General features: G+C 45.4%; 1 protein-coding gene across 2 annotated transcripts in view; it reads right to left on the bottom strand.

Annotated features, from left to right (window-relative positions):
- The window catches only part of CACHD1 (cache domain containing 1), a 145,226-nt gene that overhangs the window by 29,554 nt on the left and 96,337 nt on the right, over positions 1 to 19,335 (bottom strand). For both annotated transcript variants that reach the window (XM_064147405.1, XM_064147406.1), the window contains exons 8-16: positions 17,978 to 18,127; positions 15,995 to 16,228; positions 12,182 to 12,331; positions 11,136 to 11,259; positions 10,169 to 10,286; positions 8,125 to 8,293; positions 4,689 to 4,831; positions 3,168 to 3,349; positions 794 to 904 (exon numbers count right to left, since the gene is read on the bottom strand). In XM_064147405.1, coding sequence (XP_064003475.1) covers positions 794 to 904; positions 3,168 to 3,349; positions 4,689 to 4,831; positions 8,125 to 8,293; positions 10,169 to 10,286; positions 11,136 to 11,259; positions 12,182 to 12,331; positions 15,995 to 16,228; positions 17,978 to 18,127 — 1,381 coding nt within the window. The remainder of the gene's footprint in view (positions 1 to 793; positions 905 to 3,167; positions 3,350 to 4,688; positions 4,832 to 8,124; positions 8,294 to 10,168; positions 10,287 to 11,135; positions 11,260 to 12,181; positions 12,332 to 15,994; positions 16,229 to 17,977; positions 18,128 to 19,335) is intronic.

Raw genomic sequence — 19,335 nt, 5'->3', positions numbered from 1 at the left:
CCTAAGCATAACAAATTTCTTCCTTCTCTCCAGTCTGAACCTCTCTCTTTTAATTTAAACCATCACCCCTTGTCTTGTCATAACAGGACCTGCTCAGGCTCTTGATCAACTCTGAATGAAGATACGTAAGAATTTCTCTCTTTTTTTTTTAAGCTGTCAAAGATTAATTAACACAGAAAATGCTTCTTCCTGTATGGCTGTGATGTTCATTTTGGTTTTCATTACAAAGAAACTGGCCATTGTTTCCACTCCAATTTGTTTTTAGCAATGCTGTAAGGGTAGCTGAAGTATCTTCTTGTTCCTGACAGCTTCTGTCCACAACTGCCAAACTTAAACAGCTCAGGCAATTTCTGGAGTATGGACAGCTCTTTAATTAAAACCATATTGTGGCATGCTCTCTGTTCGCAGTTAGGCAATTCTGCTATCACCTCTTCTTCTGAATGTTCTGGAGGCTTCAGACTTGAAACCAGGTTGGAAGGAGCCTTGAGCGACCTGGTCTAGTAGGAGGTGTCCCTGCTTATGGCATGGGGTGGAACAGCTTTGATGAAATGTATCTGACTTCCAGCAGAGAAGGAACACACTCCAAGCTGCCTCATGAAAGCAGTTCCTCTCCTCCTCCTAGCTTCTTGTCTTGGGTGTCATCTCATGGTCATCCAGGAACACATTTAAAACCAGATTTGGTTTCCAGTTCTTGAAGATGAAGCAGCTGCAGAGCTCATCTCTCTCCTACTCAAAGCATGTCTTGACAACTGGGACCATTCTTGCTTGACACAGACCACAGAACATCATTTACCTGGAAGAATGGACTGTGTGACTGATGGTAACAACGTAGCCAGCCCCTCCAACATCTAGGTATGGACCAGTAAAGGTGATTAGTCCTGGATTGGCCACTGCATGCAGGTACCTAAGGGCAGCCAAAAGAAACACTCATAATTAGTGAAAAATGGTTTCTATAAGCTTTAAGACACTACTCTTGCTTCTGCAGAAATATAGACAGTGAATTCTGCCCACTGGGAACAAGGTGCTACCAAATTCATAGCTTTTTACATTCAGTGAGTGCCTCAATATGATCAGGACCCACACTGGCTTAAGAAATGGTTCCTCAGCATGTACAACTGCATTAAAAAGCTCCATTTACTTCTGCACAGAAAGTTTATCATCACTGTGGAGATTTCTCCCCAGAACAACATCTGACTCAGTGCCAGCAGAACCTCAAACTCTAAGCAAACGCTGGCAACATTAGGTTACAGAGGAGAAATTACATTGTATGGACAGAAATCAGAGAAGAAAAGTCTTAACTATGTCAGAAAGCATTTACCATCTCTTGCAGAACTTTATTTCGCCTTCAAATGAGCCACAACCACATCAAATACCTTCCTACAAACTTCCTAGAAGGAACTTTATAAAACTCCAAGTGTTGGAAAAGCTTTTGTCTGTGAAACATGTACTTTGTTTTCCCCTACCCCAGTGTGACCCACAAGTCAGGACTACACTGTGCAAGTGACTGAATTCTACTTTACTACCAGTGCTTTGCTTGCATCTTCCTTCCAACTTTATCTAAAACTCAAGGCACTGTGAGCAGGCTAATTAAGGAGGTGTTTTCAAATCCATGGTTTAAGAAAATCAATGAAGGGTAAAACAGAAAAAAACCAAACCCAAAACCCACAAGAAGAAGCAGCAACAAAAAACATTGATGAAAATAATAGACTTGCCCTTTCCTTAAGGTCTGACACCTGGATGTGACTCTATAGATCCACAGAATGGTTTGGGTTTGAAGGGACTTCAAAGATCATCTAGATCCAGCCCCCTGCCATGGGTGTCCTTCTTCCACTAGAGCAGGTTGTTCAAGACCCTATCCAGCCTCACCTCCAAGGGGGGAGCATCCACAGCCTTCCTGGGCAACCTGTGCCAGTGTCTCACCACCCTTACTGTAAAGAATTCCTTCCTAACCTCCAGTCTAAATCTACCATCCCTGGAGGTGTTCAAGAAAGGCCTGGATGAGGCACTTAGTGCCATGGTTTAGTTGACTGGATAGGGCTGGGGGATAGGTTGGACCTGATGATCTTGGAGGTCTCTTCCAACCTGGTTGATTCTATGATTCTATACCCTTGTAGACTGTAAAAGTGTGTTCAGTTAATTTACAAAAGCAACACAAAGAAAGCAAAATGTGGTACTGAGGAACATGGTTCAGCACCAGACTTGGCAGAGTTAGATAATCATAGAATCCTAGAATTGTTTTGTTTGGAAAAGACCTCTAAGATTATCAGCCTAAGACCACCATGGCCGCTAAACTGTGTCCCAAAGTGCCATGTCCACATGTTTCTTGAACACTACCAGAAACAGTGACTTCACTTAACAACCTGAAAGGTCTCTTCCAAACAAAACCATCACATCATTGTATGATTCCATCATCTTCTCTGTCAGTGAAGACAGAAAAAACAACAACAAAGAAAAAACCCTGAAGAAAAGCAAATCAGTAGCTATGGAAATGATTTTTTCCAAGGAAAACATGAGTCAAGTGAGCTACAGCAGGGCCAGGAGCAACTCAGATCTGGAGCACTGGGCCGTGGTGCTGGCTTGTGCATTTGCTGGCATCCCAGTGTGGCAGCACCTGGCTAGCTGCCTTCAACAAAGCACACAAGTCAAAACACACTCCAGAGCACTCCCACGTCCCTAGATCTCATTTGTAATGCACACAAATATTTCCCCAAAGCAGACAATAGTGCATAATTAATAGTGCAGAGTGGAGCCAGTGAATTCCTACTTTCAATTAGTGAGGAAACCTGCTGTAAAGAAACAAATGGAAAAGACTGAAATACTAACAACCAAAAATGGAGCTGAAAACAATCCTAAATGAGTTAATCCCTACAGAGGATGCTCCTTTTCCGAATATTTATACTCCCATCTGCCACAGCAGGGATACAAAGCAGAAACTATCCCTTGAAATAAAAAAGATTTGGAATAAGAACCAACGCAGGTTTTAACTGGCTGTGTTTAAGCACCCAGCCCTTCAGCCACCAAGAAAACATTCCTGGTTAAATAGTTTCTAACTGGCCATAAAAACAACCCCCAAACCTACCCTAAGGCTATGAAATCAATACCAAATATTTCCCTTATTGCCTTCTGAGATTAGCCAAAGCTTTGATAACAGGACCCTAAAAACTCACCATTGTCTCCTGGTGGGATCAAATGCTTTGTCCATGAGGGAACCGGGGTAAATTCGGAGCACCCCATTGGGGGTTGCTATGTAACGGCGCACAATGTAACTGTTCAGGCTACTCATTTCCATTTGTGTCATCCATTCATCTGTGACGTGACTGGTAGCCATTACTTCATTTCTGACAGAGAACTGCAAAACAAAGGCAGACCTAGCAGGGTTCCTCTAAGACTTGCATGAAAAGATAATAAGCTGCTGGCAGGGTTTCCGAAGGAGCGATCCGAGATCATCTAAACTCAATTACTTGTTTCAAGTCTTCTCACACCAGACGGATCTGGCACATTCCAGGCAAAGGGAACGCTTATTATAATGAAATACTGGTGTCATTATCTCTCCTTTAGAGTTCTCCTTATCTCTCTTTTAGAGTTTGCTTTTTTTCACTTTGTGTAAATATAAACAGTGCTCTGCTTGCACACAACACAGAAAGCTCTCATTTACATGCTAAAGAACACAGTATTTCCACTCAAAAATGACTGTAGCATTAATCTGGCTACTGTTTACCTCAACAGCAGCTTTTTCCCTCCTTCCTCTCCTTTCTTGTCTTGAAGCCCACAGCCATCTCTCCAGGCATAAGAATACTACTACAAACCACTGCTCCAAGGCCTATGGGATGAGGTTCAACAAAGTCAAATGCTGGGTCCTGTTCTTGGGTCACAACTACCCACGAAGGCTTCAGGCTTGGGGAAGAGTGGCTGGGAATTACTTGGAGACCCAGGGATCAACAGCTGGCTGAAGATGAGCCAGCATGTGCCCAGGTGGCCAAGAAGGCCACCAGCATCTTGGCTTGGATTGGCAACAGTGTGGCCAGCAGGACTGGGACAGGGATTGTCCTCCTGGACTCAGCTCTGGGGAAGCCACAATCTTGAGTATGTGGTTCAGATTTAGACTTTTAGGCCACTCACTCCAAGAACACTGAGGGATTGGAGCTGGTCCACAGAAGGGCAATGAAGATGGTGAAGGTCTGCAGAACAGGGCTGATGAGGAGCAGCTGAGGGAAATGGGGGTGTTTAGTTTGGAGAAGGGAGGGGAGGCCTGGGTGAGGGGAGGCCTTCTGGCTCTCTACAACTCCCTGAAAGGTGGTTGGAGCCAGGTAGGAGTTGATCCCAGACAACAAGCAACAGCTCAAAAGGAAACGGCCTCGACTTGCATTAGAAGAGGTTTAGGATGGACACAAGGGACAGTTTCTTGCCCCGAAGAGCTGTCAAGACCTGAACTTGCTGCCCAGGGCAGTGGTGGAGTCTCCATCCCTAAAGGGGTTTGAAAGCCATGGAGTTGCAATGGTGAAGGACATAGCCTGGTCGTGACCTGGCAGTGCTGGGTTAAAGGTTGGACGTGATCATAAAGGTGTCTTCCAACAGAAATGATTCTACGATTCTAACGTTTCAGGTGCTCCCTCCCTGGATGAAGCTGTGTTACAGGAGAAAGCCAAGGTTTCCAGAGCTGCCCAGAGTGGCCAGCAGGCAGGTCATACCTTCAGGCCAGGGTTGGCAATGAGGCGGGTGTTGTCACTGAGGTATGCAGTGTAGTGCTCCACCATCCGCTTTGTCTCGGGCTGGCTCAGATGTTCATAAGGAGAGGAGAAGCTGCCTGCAGAGAGCATCACTGTAGGGCTTTCTGAAACCAGTGAAAGAGGAGAGAGTTGGGGACAATGAACTGCACACCTTGCATAGTAAACACCTGCGGCATGAAAGGTTTTCAGATATGGCATCCTAACTGAGGACATGTGGAAGCAATTACAGCGATGCACCCTTCACCACTCCTGTTCCTCCACCATCCCACACAGTGAGGGCAGCACACATGATGTTCTCCACCCAGACCAGAACACTTCCCAGCACAGCTCGTGTTCCCAAGCACTGACAAAACACAGGTTGCATGTGAACCTTTCTTGCTTCAAAATACAGAAGTCACGAAGTTAATCCAAGTACTCTGATCTCTTTTTTCACATAATCTCAGCATGGTGGGGGTTGGAAGGGACCACTGGAGATCATCCAGTCCAACCACCCTGCTCAAGCAGGGGCACCCACAGCAGCTTGCCCAGCATCACAATGGCCAGGGGGGTTTGGAATCTCTCCAGAGGAGACTCCACAGCCTCTCTGGGCAGCCTGCTCCAGGGCTCCAGCACCCTTACATCAAAGAGGTTTCTCTTCCTGTTCACATGGAACCTCCTGTGTTTCAGTTTGTGCCTGTTGCCCCTTATTCTGTCACTGAGCACCACTGAGAAAAGCCTGGCCCCATCCTCTTGTCCTCCAAAAGGTCCTTTAGTTCTTACTGAGCCTCTCAGGCCATTCTTCCACAGGCTCAACAGTCCCAGGTCTCTCAGTCTTTCCTCCTTGCAGAGTTGCTCCAGACCCCTCAGCATCTTTGCAGCCTCTATTGGATTCTCTCCAGTAGTTCTCTGTCTCTCCTGAAGTGGAAAGGCCAGAACTAGACCCAGTAGTCCAGCTGTAGCCTCACCAGGGCAGAATAGAGGGGAGGAGAACCTCCCTCGACCTGCTGGCCGCACTCCATGCGCCACAGGAGACCATTGGCCTTCTTGGTACATTGCTGGATTCTAAGCAACTTGTTGTCCACCAGCACTGCCAGGTCTTTCTCTACTGAGCTGCTTTTTAGCAGCTCACTCTCTTAGCTGTTCTGGTGTGTTTGGTAGACTTTGTTGCCCTGGTTCAGAACTAGTTCTGACGTTGAGCATCACTGGTTTCTGAGAGTTGACAGGAGCCAGTTTGCCTTAGGAAAGTATTTTCGTGGTAAAGAAATAAATTATCCACATTTAGGTTGGATATGGCAGGGAAAAGCAAAGCCAAGCACTTTGGGTTACAGAGAACGAACAGAGAATTTCAAGCACAGAAAGGGGAGTTCACCTATAAATGTGTGGCTGTCAGGGGCCATTTCCAGCAGACTAGAAAGTGAAATTTCCTGGTGCAGAAACTGCAACACCAGGAAGCTTCCTCTTTTTAAGAAAAATGATACTGTTGTTGCAGGGCTGAAGTTTGAGAAGGCATTTTCTCAGTATCTGACCCAAGGAAAGCCATTTTCCCATGTGTAATGGTCTCCAGAGGGAGAGAAAAAGATCTGAGTATGAGAAGTGTTCTGCCTTTATTCAAATTCCTTTAAAATACATCACCAGGCATCCAGGAACCATATGTACTGCAGTTATCATCTATTAGAGCCCTTCATCTGCTTCCCAGACCAAAACTCTGTTTTGTTTTGCAGCAAGTTTTTCCACTTAGCTGAGTGCTGTGTTTTGGGAGAATTGTCCATTTCTGCCTTGGCTGTCTGGCTGTAAAGATAATCAAGACTAGGCACCAAATTGAAGAAAGAGAAAAAAAACTATATTTAAGCAATGGGCAAAGTCATTTCCACAGGTTAGTCAGGTTCCTCTGTAGCTCCTCCAGGCTAAGCTCACTTGGTTATTTGTGAAACTGCAATGCAGCAAAGAAAATACTCACAGCAGTGCTGCAAATCTGCTGTGAGACCTTCAAACCTTGCTACAAAGAAAGGCACTTGAGAACTTCTTGCAATGTAGCACACATTTCAGAAAACTGCTCAAGATTAATACTTAAATAGGAAAGATTTCATCTTGGGGCACTCATGTAAAAAAAAAACTAATGTTCTTAATGTATATTATGGGCTTTAATAACATACATTGTGGGGTTTGAGTACTCTGTCCTTTCCAGAAACTAGAACTTCTGCTGACATAAAGACTTCTTCTCCCTCTTTCCAGTAGTGTTTGAGCACAACTGAAATCTGTCAGGCAAAGTAGAATCAGTTCAGCTTATCAAAAGCAGAAATGTGTCAAGAACCCAAGAATTTTCAAGGAGGGTCTGGAAACCATCACACCACTGAAGTTCTCACTCTGCCCCAACAGATGTAACATCTGATTTCACATGGATCAATGGTACTAAATGCTTTAGGAAGTGAAAAACTTGGGTAAGTCCAAAGTCAAGAGAATATTAGTTCTGCGTGACTGGATGAGACTTCATCCTACTTGTTTGTCCATAAGCTGATCTACAGCCAAGAGAAGACAATCACAGATTGCATCAGGTTGGAAGGGACCCTCAAAGGTCATCTTGTCCAACCTACCTGTGGGACAGGGACACCAACTAGATCATACTGCTCAGAGCCACATCAAGTTTGACCTTGAATGTCTCAACCACGTTTTTCTAGGCAGTATGTTCCAGCATTTCACCACTCTCATTGTGAAGAACTTCCTCCTGATGTCCAACCTGAATCTCTCCTGCTCGTTTCAAACCATTACTCCTCCTTCTATCACCACAGGCCCTTCTAAACAGTCCCTCCTCAGCCTTCCTGTAGGTCCTCTTTGAATACTGAAATGTAGCTCTAAGGTCTGTTTGGAGCCTTCTCTCCTCTAGGCTGAAAAACCTCACCTCTCTCAGCCTGTCTTTGTAGGAGAGGTGCTTCAGCCCTCTGATCATCCTTGGGGCCTCTGAACCCACTCACAGCAGGTCCATGTCCTTCTTGTGTTGGGGAGCACCAGAGCTGGACACTGTATGCCAGGTGAGGTCTCACCAGAGCAGAATGGCAGAGCTGCCTCTCTCAAAGTGCTGGCCATGCTCTTTTTGATGCAGCCCACACTTCCTTTAACCTTGGTGAGACCTCTCTTACTCTCTCCCCACTCTCACTTTCTGGGAACTTGATCAAGCAAGACTCATGATGAATCTATCTGATGAGCAGCCCCTCTGCACTCACACACACAAGTGCTCTTCAGTGAGCAGGGGAGCTATGATTTGTGAAGAACTGCAAGAAGGTAACAGCTGATTGGAAAATCAGCCCTGGAAATGGATTTTTTTCAGATAAATTCTTTCTGAGTAGACTTTTCCTTCCTGCTGCTGGCACACTCTACAGAAACATGCACAAAGTGGTGAAGATGAACTGCAAAGAAACTTTACCCAAGGTAGCCAGCTGCTTGAAGTGCAGGCAGGCATTAGGCTGGCCCAGCAGATCCAGTCGGTGATAGAGGAGCTTGCTGCTGGGGACAGTGTTGAGATTCTTCAGCTGTTTGACAGGTATTTCTGGCTGTATCACCACGACACACAGAATGAAGGATGTGTCCTGGACCTGCAAAACATGAGCAGGTCATCAAAGAGCAAGAAAAAAGTGGAAGTTAGAACTTATTTTCTACTTAGTTTTCATCTTCTTCTCTTTAATCAGTCATTTCATCTAGGCCTGGAAGGCAGGACCAGACTTTGCCATATCCTCAAAGATCACAGTTCACACTCACTCTGAAAACAGACAACTCAAACAGCTCCAGAGAGACCTTCTGGTGGCCTTTCAGTACTTAAGGGGGCCAAAAAGAAAGCTGGGGACAGACTTTTTATCAGGGCTTGCTGTGACAGGATAAGGGGTGAGGGTTCAGACTGGAGAGAAGGGAGAAATGTTTGGCACTGAGGGTGGCGAGACTCTGGCCCAGGCTGCACAGAGGTCCGTTCCAGGTCAGGTCCATTTTGTGCTGCATGTATAACACACTTTTCAGGGTTTGTCTATTTTAACTATCCAATAGTACCTCACACTACTAAAATTTGGACTCACCCACCTGCTCTGCAAAGGTGTCTGATGTTCAGCATCAGAAAATTAGCTCCAGGAACTCTTCTGTGCGACTTTCTGTTATACAATGACACCTTTAGTCTCTGGAAACTGTTTAGCTACATCTTTTAGGTTGGATTTAATACTGTGAAATGATTCACAAGCACCCTCTTGAGTTTGCTGGCACAAAGAAGTAGCCAATTAGTATTTGAAGGGGGCCTAGAGGAGAGATGGAGAGGGACCTCTTACAAAGGTGTGGAGTGACAGGACAAGAGGTGATGGCTTCAGCCTGGAACAGGCTGGATTGAAATTAGACATTAGGAGGAAATTCTTCCCTGTGTGAGTGGTGAGGCACTGGAGCAGGTTTGCAGAGCTGTGAGGTTCCAAACCTAGAAGTGTTCCAAGCAGGTTGGATGTGGCCATCAGCAAGCTGGTCTGATAGGAGCTGTCCTTCCTGAACTGAGGTTCCCAGAACTTGATGTAATATCCCAGATATGGCCTCACCAGGGCAGACTAGAAGGGCAGGAAAACCTCTCTTGACCTACTAACCACAACCCTTCTAATCCATCCCAGGGTGCCAATGTGTGACATTCAGACCAGAACAGATTTACTTCCATTGGGAAAGCACCAGTACAACCTCTGCGAACTGTACATTACTTATGTCTCATGAAACGAGTGTCATCATGACGAACCTCTGAAGCTGAGACAGGAAAAAACCTTGGGTTGGAAAGAACCTTAAAGATCATCTGTTTCCAGCTCCCTGCCATGGACAGGGACACTTTCCACTACATCAGGTTGCTCAAGGAATCATCCAACCTGGTCTTGAAGATCTCTGGAGTGGAAGCCTCCCTGGGCAACCTGTTCCAGTGTCTCACCACCTTCACTGGAAAGAATTTCTTTCTTATGTCCAGTCTAAACCTTCACTCCTCCAGCTTCTATCCATTCCTCCTAATCCTATCACTACAAGCCCTTATAAAAAGTCCCTCCTCATCTCTCCTGTAGTCCACTTCACATAGTGGAAGGCAGTTTTAAGGTATCCCTGGAGCCTTCTCTTCTCCAGGCTGAACAGCCCCAATTCTCTCAGCCTCTCCCCATAGGGGAGGTTCTCCAGCCTTCTGATCATCTTTGTGGCCTCCTCTGGACCACTTCAATAGTTCCATGTGCTTCTTATGCTAGGGGCACTGGAACTATTCTTCATTGTTTTTCAGTTGGACTTGGTGATCCTGAGAGTCTTTTCCAAGCTGAATGTTTCTGTGATTCTGTGAAAACCCACTCCACATTCCTGCAGTTTCAGACGAATCCAAACCTTTCTTATTTCAACATAGAGCAGTATTTCACATTGCACTGTGTTCGGTACATGAATGCACCCTCAGACTGTGGCACTCTGTGAGTGCCACTGTCATTCCTTACCATTTTCCAGGCATAACTGACATTGTAGGCTTCTTTTCCAACCTCTCTCAGTTTGTTTACGTGCCAAGACAGCGAGGAGTTCACAGGGACTGTAATGATCTGGCTGCCCAGGGGAATGCTGTGTTGGCAAACAGAACACACAGCATTTTATTAAACATTGAGAATGCTCTTAAGCAAACCCCACCTCCTCTACAGGTATCAGAATATCTTAAGGTATGAAGAGATTGACCTAGTATCTGTCTGAGGTAAAGAAAATGTATATACATTTGCACTCCTGTGCCCCATCTTTTGAGTTAGAAGACACAGCCAGATTAGACAAAGGCTGGTCTGAGACGGGATGTGAGGAAAGGGCCTCCATTTGCAGCAGGGTAGGTTTAGGTTGGACATAACAAGAAACTTCCTCACTGAAAAGGTTCCCAACCACTGGAACAGGCTCCCTAGGGAGATGGTTCAATATCCATCCCTGGAGATGTTTCAATGACACAGAAATGTGGTGCTGAGGGTGATGGTTTAGCACCAACCTTGGTAGAGTTAGAGAATGGTTTGACTTAATGATCCTAAAGGTCTTTTCCAACCAAAATGATCCCATGATTCTAAAGATAATCCCAACAGTGGAAAAATCTCCCTGACATGAAAGAGAGAAACACTAGAAAGAGTATCCCCTAGACAGCTGTGGAAACCCCTGCTTAGCTCATTGAGTGATAAAATGAAGGAAGTTGGAAGCAAAACCCAAACCAGAACTGTTTTTTTGCAGGCAAACCCAAAACCAGAATGGTCTTTTGGAGGCAAAACCCAAACCAGAACTGTTTCACATGGGAGGAGGAGAAAAATTACATATTAATCCATCCAAGTATTCAGACACTGTAGGAAAAGGAACTTTACCTAATATTCTCTTAAAACCCCTCTAGAAACACTTCCAAGTGCCACAAGGACTGCTAATGTTTGGCCTTGCACCTCAGTTCCTTACCTAAGGATGTTCTGGCGCACCAGCTCAAATTTGGGAATGTTCTCATAGTGGATAATATCTGTGTGGAGTGGTGGTTCAGACAGCAGGTAGGGCCTGGTGAGGGATGGGTGCATAAGAGTGTATCCTAAAAAATAAAAGACACAACACCAGACTGAGCCCAGGATCAATATTCACAGGAAAAAAATAAAAGGAATACAGCAACAGGATGCAGTTTTTACCAAGGCTCAGCAAAAGGGAACAAACAATTTACTATCAAAGAAGATTCAAATGAAGAACTAAGTAAGCTGAAAATGTAACAGGGCTCCAAGAAGAGGCTGGGACCAGAAGAAAAGAGCTAAACACACGTACACAGCAGTCTTGGGTTGCCCTACACATCTAGAAAACCTCAGCTATAACACAGGTAGAAAATCTCAACAGCAATCTCAGTATTTCCATATCAAACCTCCAGTGCAGACATTTCAAATCACAAATCCACCTGCAGTCTCCAGCAGCTCTGAGGTGAAACTACCCAACAATACACCATCTTTTAACCAAAAACGGGCTCTGAGGGTTGGGGCTGGCCAGCCTGGAGAAGAGAAGGCTCTGGGGAGACCTTAGAGCAGCCTTCCAGTACCTGAAGGACACCTACAAAAAAGCTGGGGAGGGACTTTCTACAAGGGCTTGTAGTGACAGAAAGAGGAGCAATGGACTGAAGCTGGAGGAGGGGAGATTTAGACTGGAGATTAGGATTCCTTCCTGTGAGGCTAGTGAGACACTGGAACAGGTTGCCCAGGAAGGTTGTGGATGCCCCCTCCCTGGAGGTGTTCAAGGCCAGGTTGGAAGAGGCCTTGAGCAACCTGGGCCAGTAGGCTAGTGTCCCTGCCCACGGCAGGGAGTTTGGACTAGATGAGCTTTAAGGTTCCTTCCAACCCAAACCATTCTAAGAATCTATGAGTATTATCATTCAGTACTTATCGACTACTTGGAGACATGAGGACTGAGCGTTTCCTTCTGATGGTTATTGATCTCAGTGAGACTAGAAGAGATCATCCATTCCAAAAACTTACCTTTATTATCAATGAGGAATGTGTAGGAACCCAAAGAGTCTTGGTAGTAGGTGACATCTTCCAAGATATAAGCGAGATTGACATCAACTCCAACAATCCCCAGCAGCAGGTTTCCAAAGTAACAAGGTTTACTTACAGTCATGATCAGGCCTTTGAATGAGAGAAATTACATAAAACCATCAGCAAAAATAACTAGTTAATCATTTTTAGAGGAAACAGAACATGCACTTTGGAGCCTTCACTACAAGGATATTGAGGGGCTAGGACAGATCCAGAGAAGGGCAAGGAAGCTGGTGAAGGGTCTGTAGCACAGGTCTGGTGAGGAGCAGCTGAGGGACCTGGGATTGTTCAGCCTGGAGAAGAGAAGGCTGAGAGGAGACTTTCTGGCTCTCTACAACTCCCTGAAAGAAGGCTGAAGCCAGCTGTGAGTCAGTCTCTTCTCTCAAGTAAAAAGCGGTATGACAAGAGGAAACAGCCTCAGGTCGCACCATAGGAGCTTTACGTTGGGCACAAAGAACAATTTCTTCTGTGAAAGGGTTGTCAAGGCCTGACTTAGGCTGCCCAAGGCAGTGTTGGATTCCTCACACCTGGAGAGACTGAAAAGCTGTGTAGATGTTTTGAGAGACAGGGTTTAGTGCTGGATTTGGTAATGTTAGTTTAAGAGATGGACTTAATCATAGAATCAACCAGGTTGGAAGAGACTTCCAAGGTCATCCAGTCCAACCTATCCCCCAGCCCTATCCAGTCATCTAGACCATGGCACTAAGTGCCTCATCCAGGCTTTTCTCGAACACCTCCAGGGATGGTGACTCTACCACCTCCCTGGGCAGCCCATTCCAATGCAAATCACTCTCTCTGAGAAGAACTTCCTCCTAGCATCCAGCCTATACTTCCCCCAGCACAACTTGAGACTGTGTCCCCTTGTTCCACTGGTGGCTGCCTGGGGACCAACAGTCTTTTCCAATCGAAAACATTCTCTGATTCCATGATCATCTGAAACTGTCACATGGGAAGAGGAGCAGGTTATCTGTCTGGCTGTTGATACCCACTACTCAGTTAATGTCTATGTTTCTGACAGGGAATATTTAATCCATTTATTAAAATCCACCCCACAATTAATGTTTTGGGACTTTCTGTCTGGTGGATGCCTTACAGGTAAGAAATGCACTTGCACAAAAAGCCATGTTAGTATTTTGTTCCTTTAATGTCATTTAAGACAATTTAAAAAAGAGGAGGAGCAAGGAAGAGAATTTGAACCTGCAAAGCAACAACAGAGATTAATTATTGCTTATCTAATTGCGTATTCAGAGCATTAAACCTCCTCTGCTTAACTAAATGTGCTAGTTTGAAGCTAGCTAGAATGTTTTGGTGAGAAGAACTAGATTACAGGCTGTGAAACAACGGTGATGCCTACTTCACTCACAGGCTTGCTGAGAGGTATAAGAGCAAGAATACAAACATAGATAAGGGAGTCGCTCTCTGTCCGGGCTGTGAGCTGCATTCTTCTCTCTCTAACCCAACCTGATTAATCCACCTGCTTCCTAACACCCCTGGCCGACCCTCCATTCTTCCTTGGGCACAAGGCAACGTCTGGGGTAAGGCAGAGAGAGGGGTGGGAGAAAGTGGAAGGGTGGTTGGGAGCCCCTCCTGGGGCCTCAGGTTTCTGGGAGGGGAGTTGTGTTTCTGTATTACCTTTTACCTTGTATATTTCTGTGTATAACTGTATACACTGTAAATACCTGCTTGTATATTCTGCTAAGCTGTAAATATAAAAGCTTAATTCAATTTCCAGAGTTGGTTGAGTGTAGTCTGGGTGATTTCTTAAGTGTGTAGGGGGTGGGTAATACCCAAACCATCACACTAAGTCCCAGTAGGACCACTGTAGTGGGAAGCAGAGTCATAATTTCACAATGGTTTGGGTTGCATCTTGTGCCTGAGGTAAGAACTCTTGGCAAAAACTTTATTTCTCTTACTTTCCACACCACTGTTTGGAAACTGAGTGTCTCTTTTTCTTCCATCCAAAATAGAATTCTGTTGTGTATAAGCTTTGAAGTGCACTTTGAAATTTAGGTTAGGCAAATCTTCACTATTGCAACATTTCTAATCCTTCTTTTGCTCGAATTTTCCATTGTGCTTGGATATGGCTTTGTGAGAGAGCAGTAACACAGCTTAATTACTGAGTTAGGAAACACAGAATGGAGCAAAGGCTCTGAGTCAGAAATTTGCCCAAGATCAGGCTTACATTTGTCTTGGGACTGAACACACAAGACAAACAGCATCAGAGAATTGTGTTGCTTGGAAAAAACCTTTAAGATCACTGAGTCTGACCATTACTGAAGTCTACATCAGCAGCATTTGAAAACTATTCATCTTAGTCTTACACGCTAAGAAGATAAAGTCCTGATTAACAGAGATTTTGCTCAGTTGTCAAAGTGCTACAAAATCACTGACATATTTCCACGAAATCAGTTCTAGACTGGCCAAGCCATCACCAGCCAGCTCAGACTCCTTCTTTCTGCCCAGTGCTGGAAATAGACCAAGTCTGCTGAGGCTAAAGGAGGACCTAAAGACAACAAATTTTGGACACCAATTGATTCTCCCTCTTTGTGGCATCTGCTGAGCTGGTTGCTTCCCCCTCTCTTACAGAGGTTTGACCACTAGCATCCATCATTCCAATGTTTCCAGCCCAGCAGTGGGGAATCAATGCTAAACCATTTGTGAAGAGCCACTGTTTGGGGTACAAAGGGAACTCCAGCATGAAGGATGACTTAAAAGTCACATCCATAGTTCCACAGGAAAGAGAGGCTCAAACACTAGCAACTTTTTTTCTCCCACACTGTGGTGATGACTCTCTGAATCTACCTGCAAGACCTCCAGGTATAGAAGTACTGAAACAATGCCCCTGCATGGCGCAGCATGGTGATGGCTGTTCTTTCAACATGACAAGATTGCTTTCCTCAAACACAAAGACCTTCTCTCCACAAATTACACTGTAGATCACAGAACCACAGAATGTCAGGGGTTGGAAAGGACCTCTAGAGATTACCCAGTCCAAATCCCCTGCCACAGCAGCATCACCTAGAGCAGGTCACACAAGAACATATCCAGTTGGGTTTTGACTGTTTTCAGGTATGGTGACTCCACAACCTTCCTGGGCAGCCTGTTCTAGGGCTCTGGCTCTCTCACAGTGAAAAAGTTTTGACTTGTGTTCACATGGAACCTCCTCTGCTCCAGCTTGCACCCCATGATTGTCCCTATCATTGGACATCACAGAGCAGAGCCTGGCTCCACCCTCCTGACACTGCCCATCACACTCCTCTCCTCCAAGCTAAATGGTCCCAGCTCCCTCTCTCTCTCCTCACAAGGGAGATGTTCCACTCCCCTGTACACAGACTTTAAGAACAAATTTCACCCCTAAGAATCCCATCTAAATCTATCTACTCTATGTCTTAACACCACATTTTTCATAACTAGAGCTTCTGCAGATAAAAAAAACACTGATGGCATGAAAGGCTAATTTTGTATTAGCCTGGGAACACACCTGAAGGCATCACCTTATAAAACTACAGAACATTTACACTGAAACAGGCTGCCTAGGGAGGTGGTGCAGTCACCATCCCTGGAGGAGTTCAAGAAATGTGTGGATATGGCACTTGGGAAGATGGTTAAATGACCACAGTGGTGCTGGGGTGAGGGTTGGGCTCAATGATCTTTAAGTCTCTTCCAACTCTCCAGCAATTCTATGATTCTGTGCATGCAAAGGGAACCTAATTTCATAGGGTTTTACACCAAAATTCAAATGCAGGCACTTACCATCTCCCATTTCATCTGAGAAGGGCAGGCTGAAGACTGCTTCATCAATCATTCGGTTGGGGAGGTTTGTATAGAATCTGCCCACTGTAGTTTCCAGGTTGCTCAGCTGGTTTAGGACCATCATGCTCCCCTTGATCACAGGGAGGGCTGTGCGGTCCAGCACCCCGTACTTCACCGAGTTCTGCTCTGCCAGGTCTCGCAGGAAGGCCAGCTCCTTCAAACCTGTCACTCCCTCTGGATGACAGAGGGAAGAAGTGGAAAGAAGAAGATAAAATAAGCTGAATTTCCATCAAGACTTCTCAAAGTGCTGTCAATAAAAGCAAACCACTATGCTGTAGAAAAGGGAACTGATAAAGTGATGTGGCAGACTGCTGACAGAGCAGCATGGCTTTAGGAAAAGCAATTAGCTAGGACAAGATTGATTAAGGTTGCTGCTAATGTACTGTTGCATGGTGCAAAAACTTAACAGGCCTTCACACCATTACTGCAAAGACCTTCTAACAAAGACTTATGTGGCCCATATATCCACATGACAGCTCTTTGTTCCACACCAGTGGTTGGTCCACATGTAGGATTAGGAGTATGTTAGAAGGCTTGGAGACAACTGGCTTTGTTCCTCAGCTTAAACACTAAAGTTGCCCATTTTACACAAGTGCCAGGCTCAGTTCCTGCAGACAAATCAAAGACTTTTGGACATATTAGATCTCAAATGAGTACTTAAATGTGCAGTCAAACAATACATTAGGATAAGCTTTAGCTCCCTTGGCTGGAGCCCATGTGCAGTTTTCAGTGATACAACATACAACCTTCTTACTGAAGAAGTAGAGGATGCAAAATTGCTGTTCCACAAAATATCAGGAAAGGTATCTTCCCTCTAAGAGTGGTCAGGCATTGGAACAGGCTGAACAGGGAGGCAGTAGAGTCACCATCCCTGGAGGTGACACCAAGGAAGGTGTGGACATGGCACTTGGGGACATGGTTTAGTGGGCATGGTGGTGTTGGGCTGATGGTTGGGCTTGACATTCTTACAGGGCTTTTCCAACCTGTACGGCTCTACTTTGAGCAGAACCTTCATGTTTAACTTCACTCTGAAGCTAGATCCTAAGCTATCAGAGCATTTCAGATTACACTTGATGCTACATTCGTGGCTAATAACTGACACAGAAGCCAAGTATACTCCTGTTCTGCTGTGCCACACAAAAAATGGGTGCCAAAAGGTTTACAGTGGCAACAGTTATCAACTTCAGTTCAGGCTGGTGACCAGCAAGAATTTATATCCCAAGCAGTTGTACTATTAAACACAGTTTGTCCTGGTGTTTGTGTTACTGGCAGCAACACCTTGAGATCTGTGTGCTGGTGGAAGTTGGCACCCAGTAACACCAATGATCAATCTGTTTTCTGCTGAGTTTAAGGTTAAAGCAAGAGGGATTTCTAGAGGGAGGTTAACCTCCTGCCATGACAAATCCTGAAGGGAGATCTTATGAATGCTTACAGACATCTGAAGGATGAGTGTCAAGAAGGGGCCAGATTTTCCCAGTGGTGACTTGTGATAGAAAGAGGAGCAAGAGACACAAAACTTGAAACCAGGAAGTTCCACCACACCTTGAGGAGAAACCTTTTTGCTGTCAGGGTGCTGGAGCAGGCTGCCTAGAGAGGTTATGGAGACTCCTTCTCTGAAGAGATTCCAAACCCACCTGGATGTGTTCCTGTGTGACCTGCCCTTGGTGACCCTGCTCTAGCAGGAGGGTTGGATTCAACGTTATCTCCAGAGATCCCTTCCAAACCCTACTGCTCTGATTCCATGACATAACCATACAGTGGCACACAGTTTTATATACTGAAGGAGTAACATCTGGATTACACAAGCCAAAATCCACTAACAAATGGCAATCAGTGTGGAATTACATTTGGATGAGCTCAAGAAGCTCGCTGTACAAGGAAAGCAAATTTTTCACCCAGTGGAAACACAAAACCATCTCTTACCATTCATGAGGGCATAAGTGAGGATCATTACTGAGTTGTTGAGGAAACTGTTTTCTTCATTGATTACACTGAGAGTGGCTTTTTTATCTTCTTCTGAGGAATCCTTTGATGTGATCCCAGCCGAGAGATAAATTATGACCATATCAGTATCTTGTATTAGAGAGAGAGCAGAAAGCACATTACATTAAGGCAGTAAATTGGAAATGACAATCTTCAAGGTCTTTTCCAACCTCAGCATTTCGTGATTCTATAAATTCAGGTGGACAGAACCTTGCTTACAACCACATACTGCCAACAGCTTCACCCGTGAGAGTCACAGTCTCATCATTTACATCCTTCATTACTAATTTCATTCACAGCATTTAACAAACATCTGCTTGATTTGGTGCCTACCAATCACCCAGAAGCACTGTGGCTTGTTTCCCCTAAGCAGGTCTCACTGGGACATTCTGGTCTGGCTGCAGGCAGAGCAGCAGCACATGATCCCAGCATGCAGCAGAACCTCCATGTGAAAGGCTTAACAAAAGGAAAAATCTATTAATTACCTATCCTGCATCCTAAAGGAGCACCTGTGACCCCTTGAACCAGTATGGGTGAGGGCTTGACCTGTGGGAAAGTATGTCTGCAGAGAAGGAGCTGGGAGTGTTGGTGAACAAGTGGCCCATGAGCCAGAAATATGCCCTGAGGGCCAAGGTGGCCAATGGCTTCTATCAAGAAGAGTGTGGTCAGCAGGACAAGGTTGATTCTCCTCCTGCTCTGCTCTGCCCTAGTGAAAGCACACCGAGAGTACTGGGTCCAATTCTGGGCTCCCCAGTTCAAGAGGGATATGGAACTACTGGAAAAAGTCAAACATGGGGCCACAAAAATGACGAGGGAACTGGAGCATCTCTATGAGGAGGAAAGGCTGAGGCTGTTGAGCCTGGAGAAGAGCAGCCTGAAAGGGGATCTCTTCAATGCTCAGCAAGAGCTAAAGAGAGCGGGGGCTAGAGGATGGGGCCAGTTACAGGAAAATGGGCAATGGGAACAAAGTGGTACCCAAAAGGTTCCATCTGAACAGGAGGAATAATTTCTTTGCTGGAGCAGGCTGCCCAGAGAGGTTGTGGAGTGTCCTGGTCTGGAGAGATTCCAAACTCAGCTGGTCATTGTCATCCTGGGCAAGCTGCAGTGGGTGCCCTTGCTTTAGCAGGGGAGTTGGACTGGATGATCTCCAGAGGTCCCTTCCAGCCCCTACCATTCTGTAAATCTGTGACCTGAGTCACTGAGTTCAGCGCAGCTGCTGGAGGACACCATGGGATGAAAGGTGCCCAATATGTTTGCATGCTGTATGTTAGAAAGGCAGCACACTGCTGCCCATCACT

The sequence above is a fragment of the Pogoniulus pusillus genome, chromosome 8, assembly GCF_015220805.1.
Source record: "Pogoniulus pusillus isolate bPogPus1 chromosome 8, bPogPus1.pri, whole genome shotgun sequence".
NCBI classification, from domain to species: Eukaryota; Metazoa; Chordata; class Aves; order Piciformes; family Lybiidae; genus Pogoniulus; species Pogoniulus pusillus.
The sequence above is the reverse complement of the archived record's forward strand: the minus strand, read 5'-3'. Positions and strand labels throughout refer to the sequence as shown.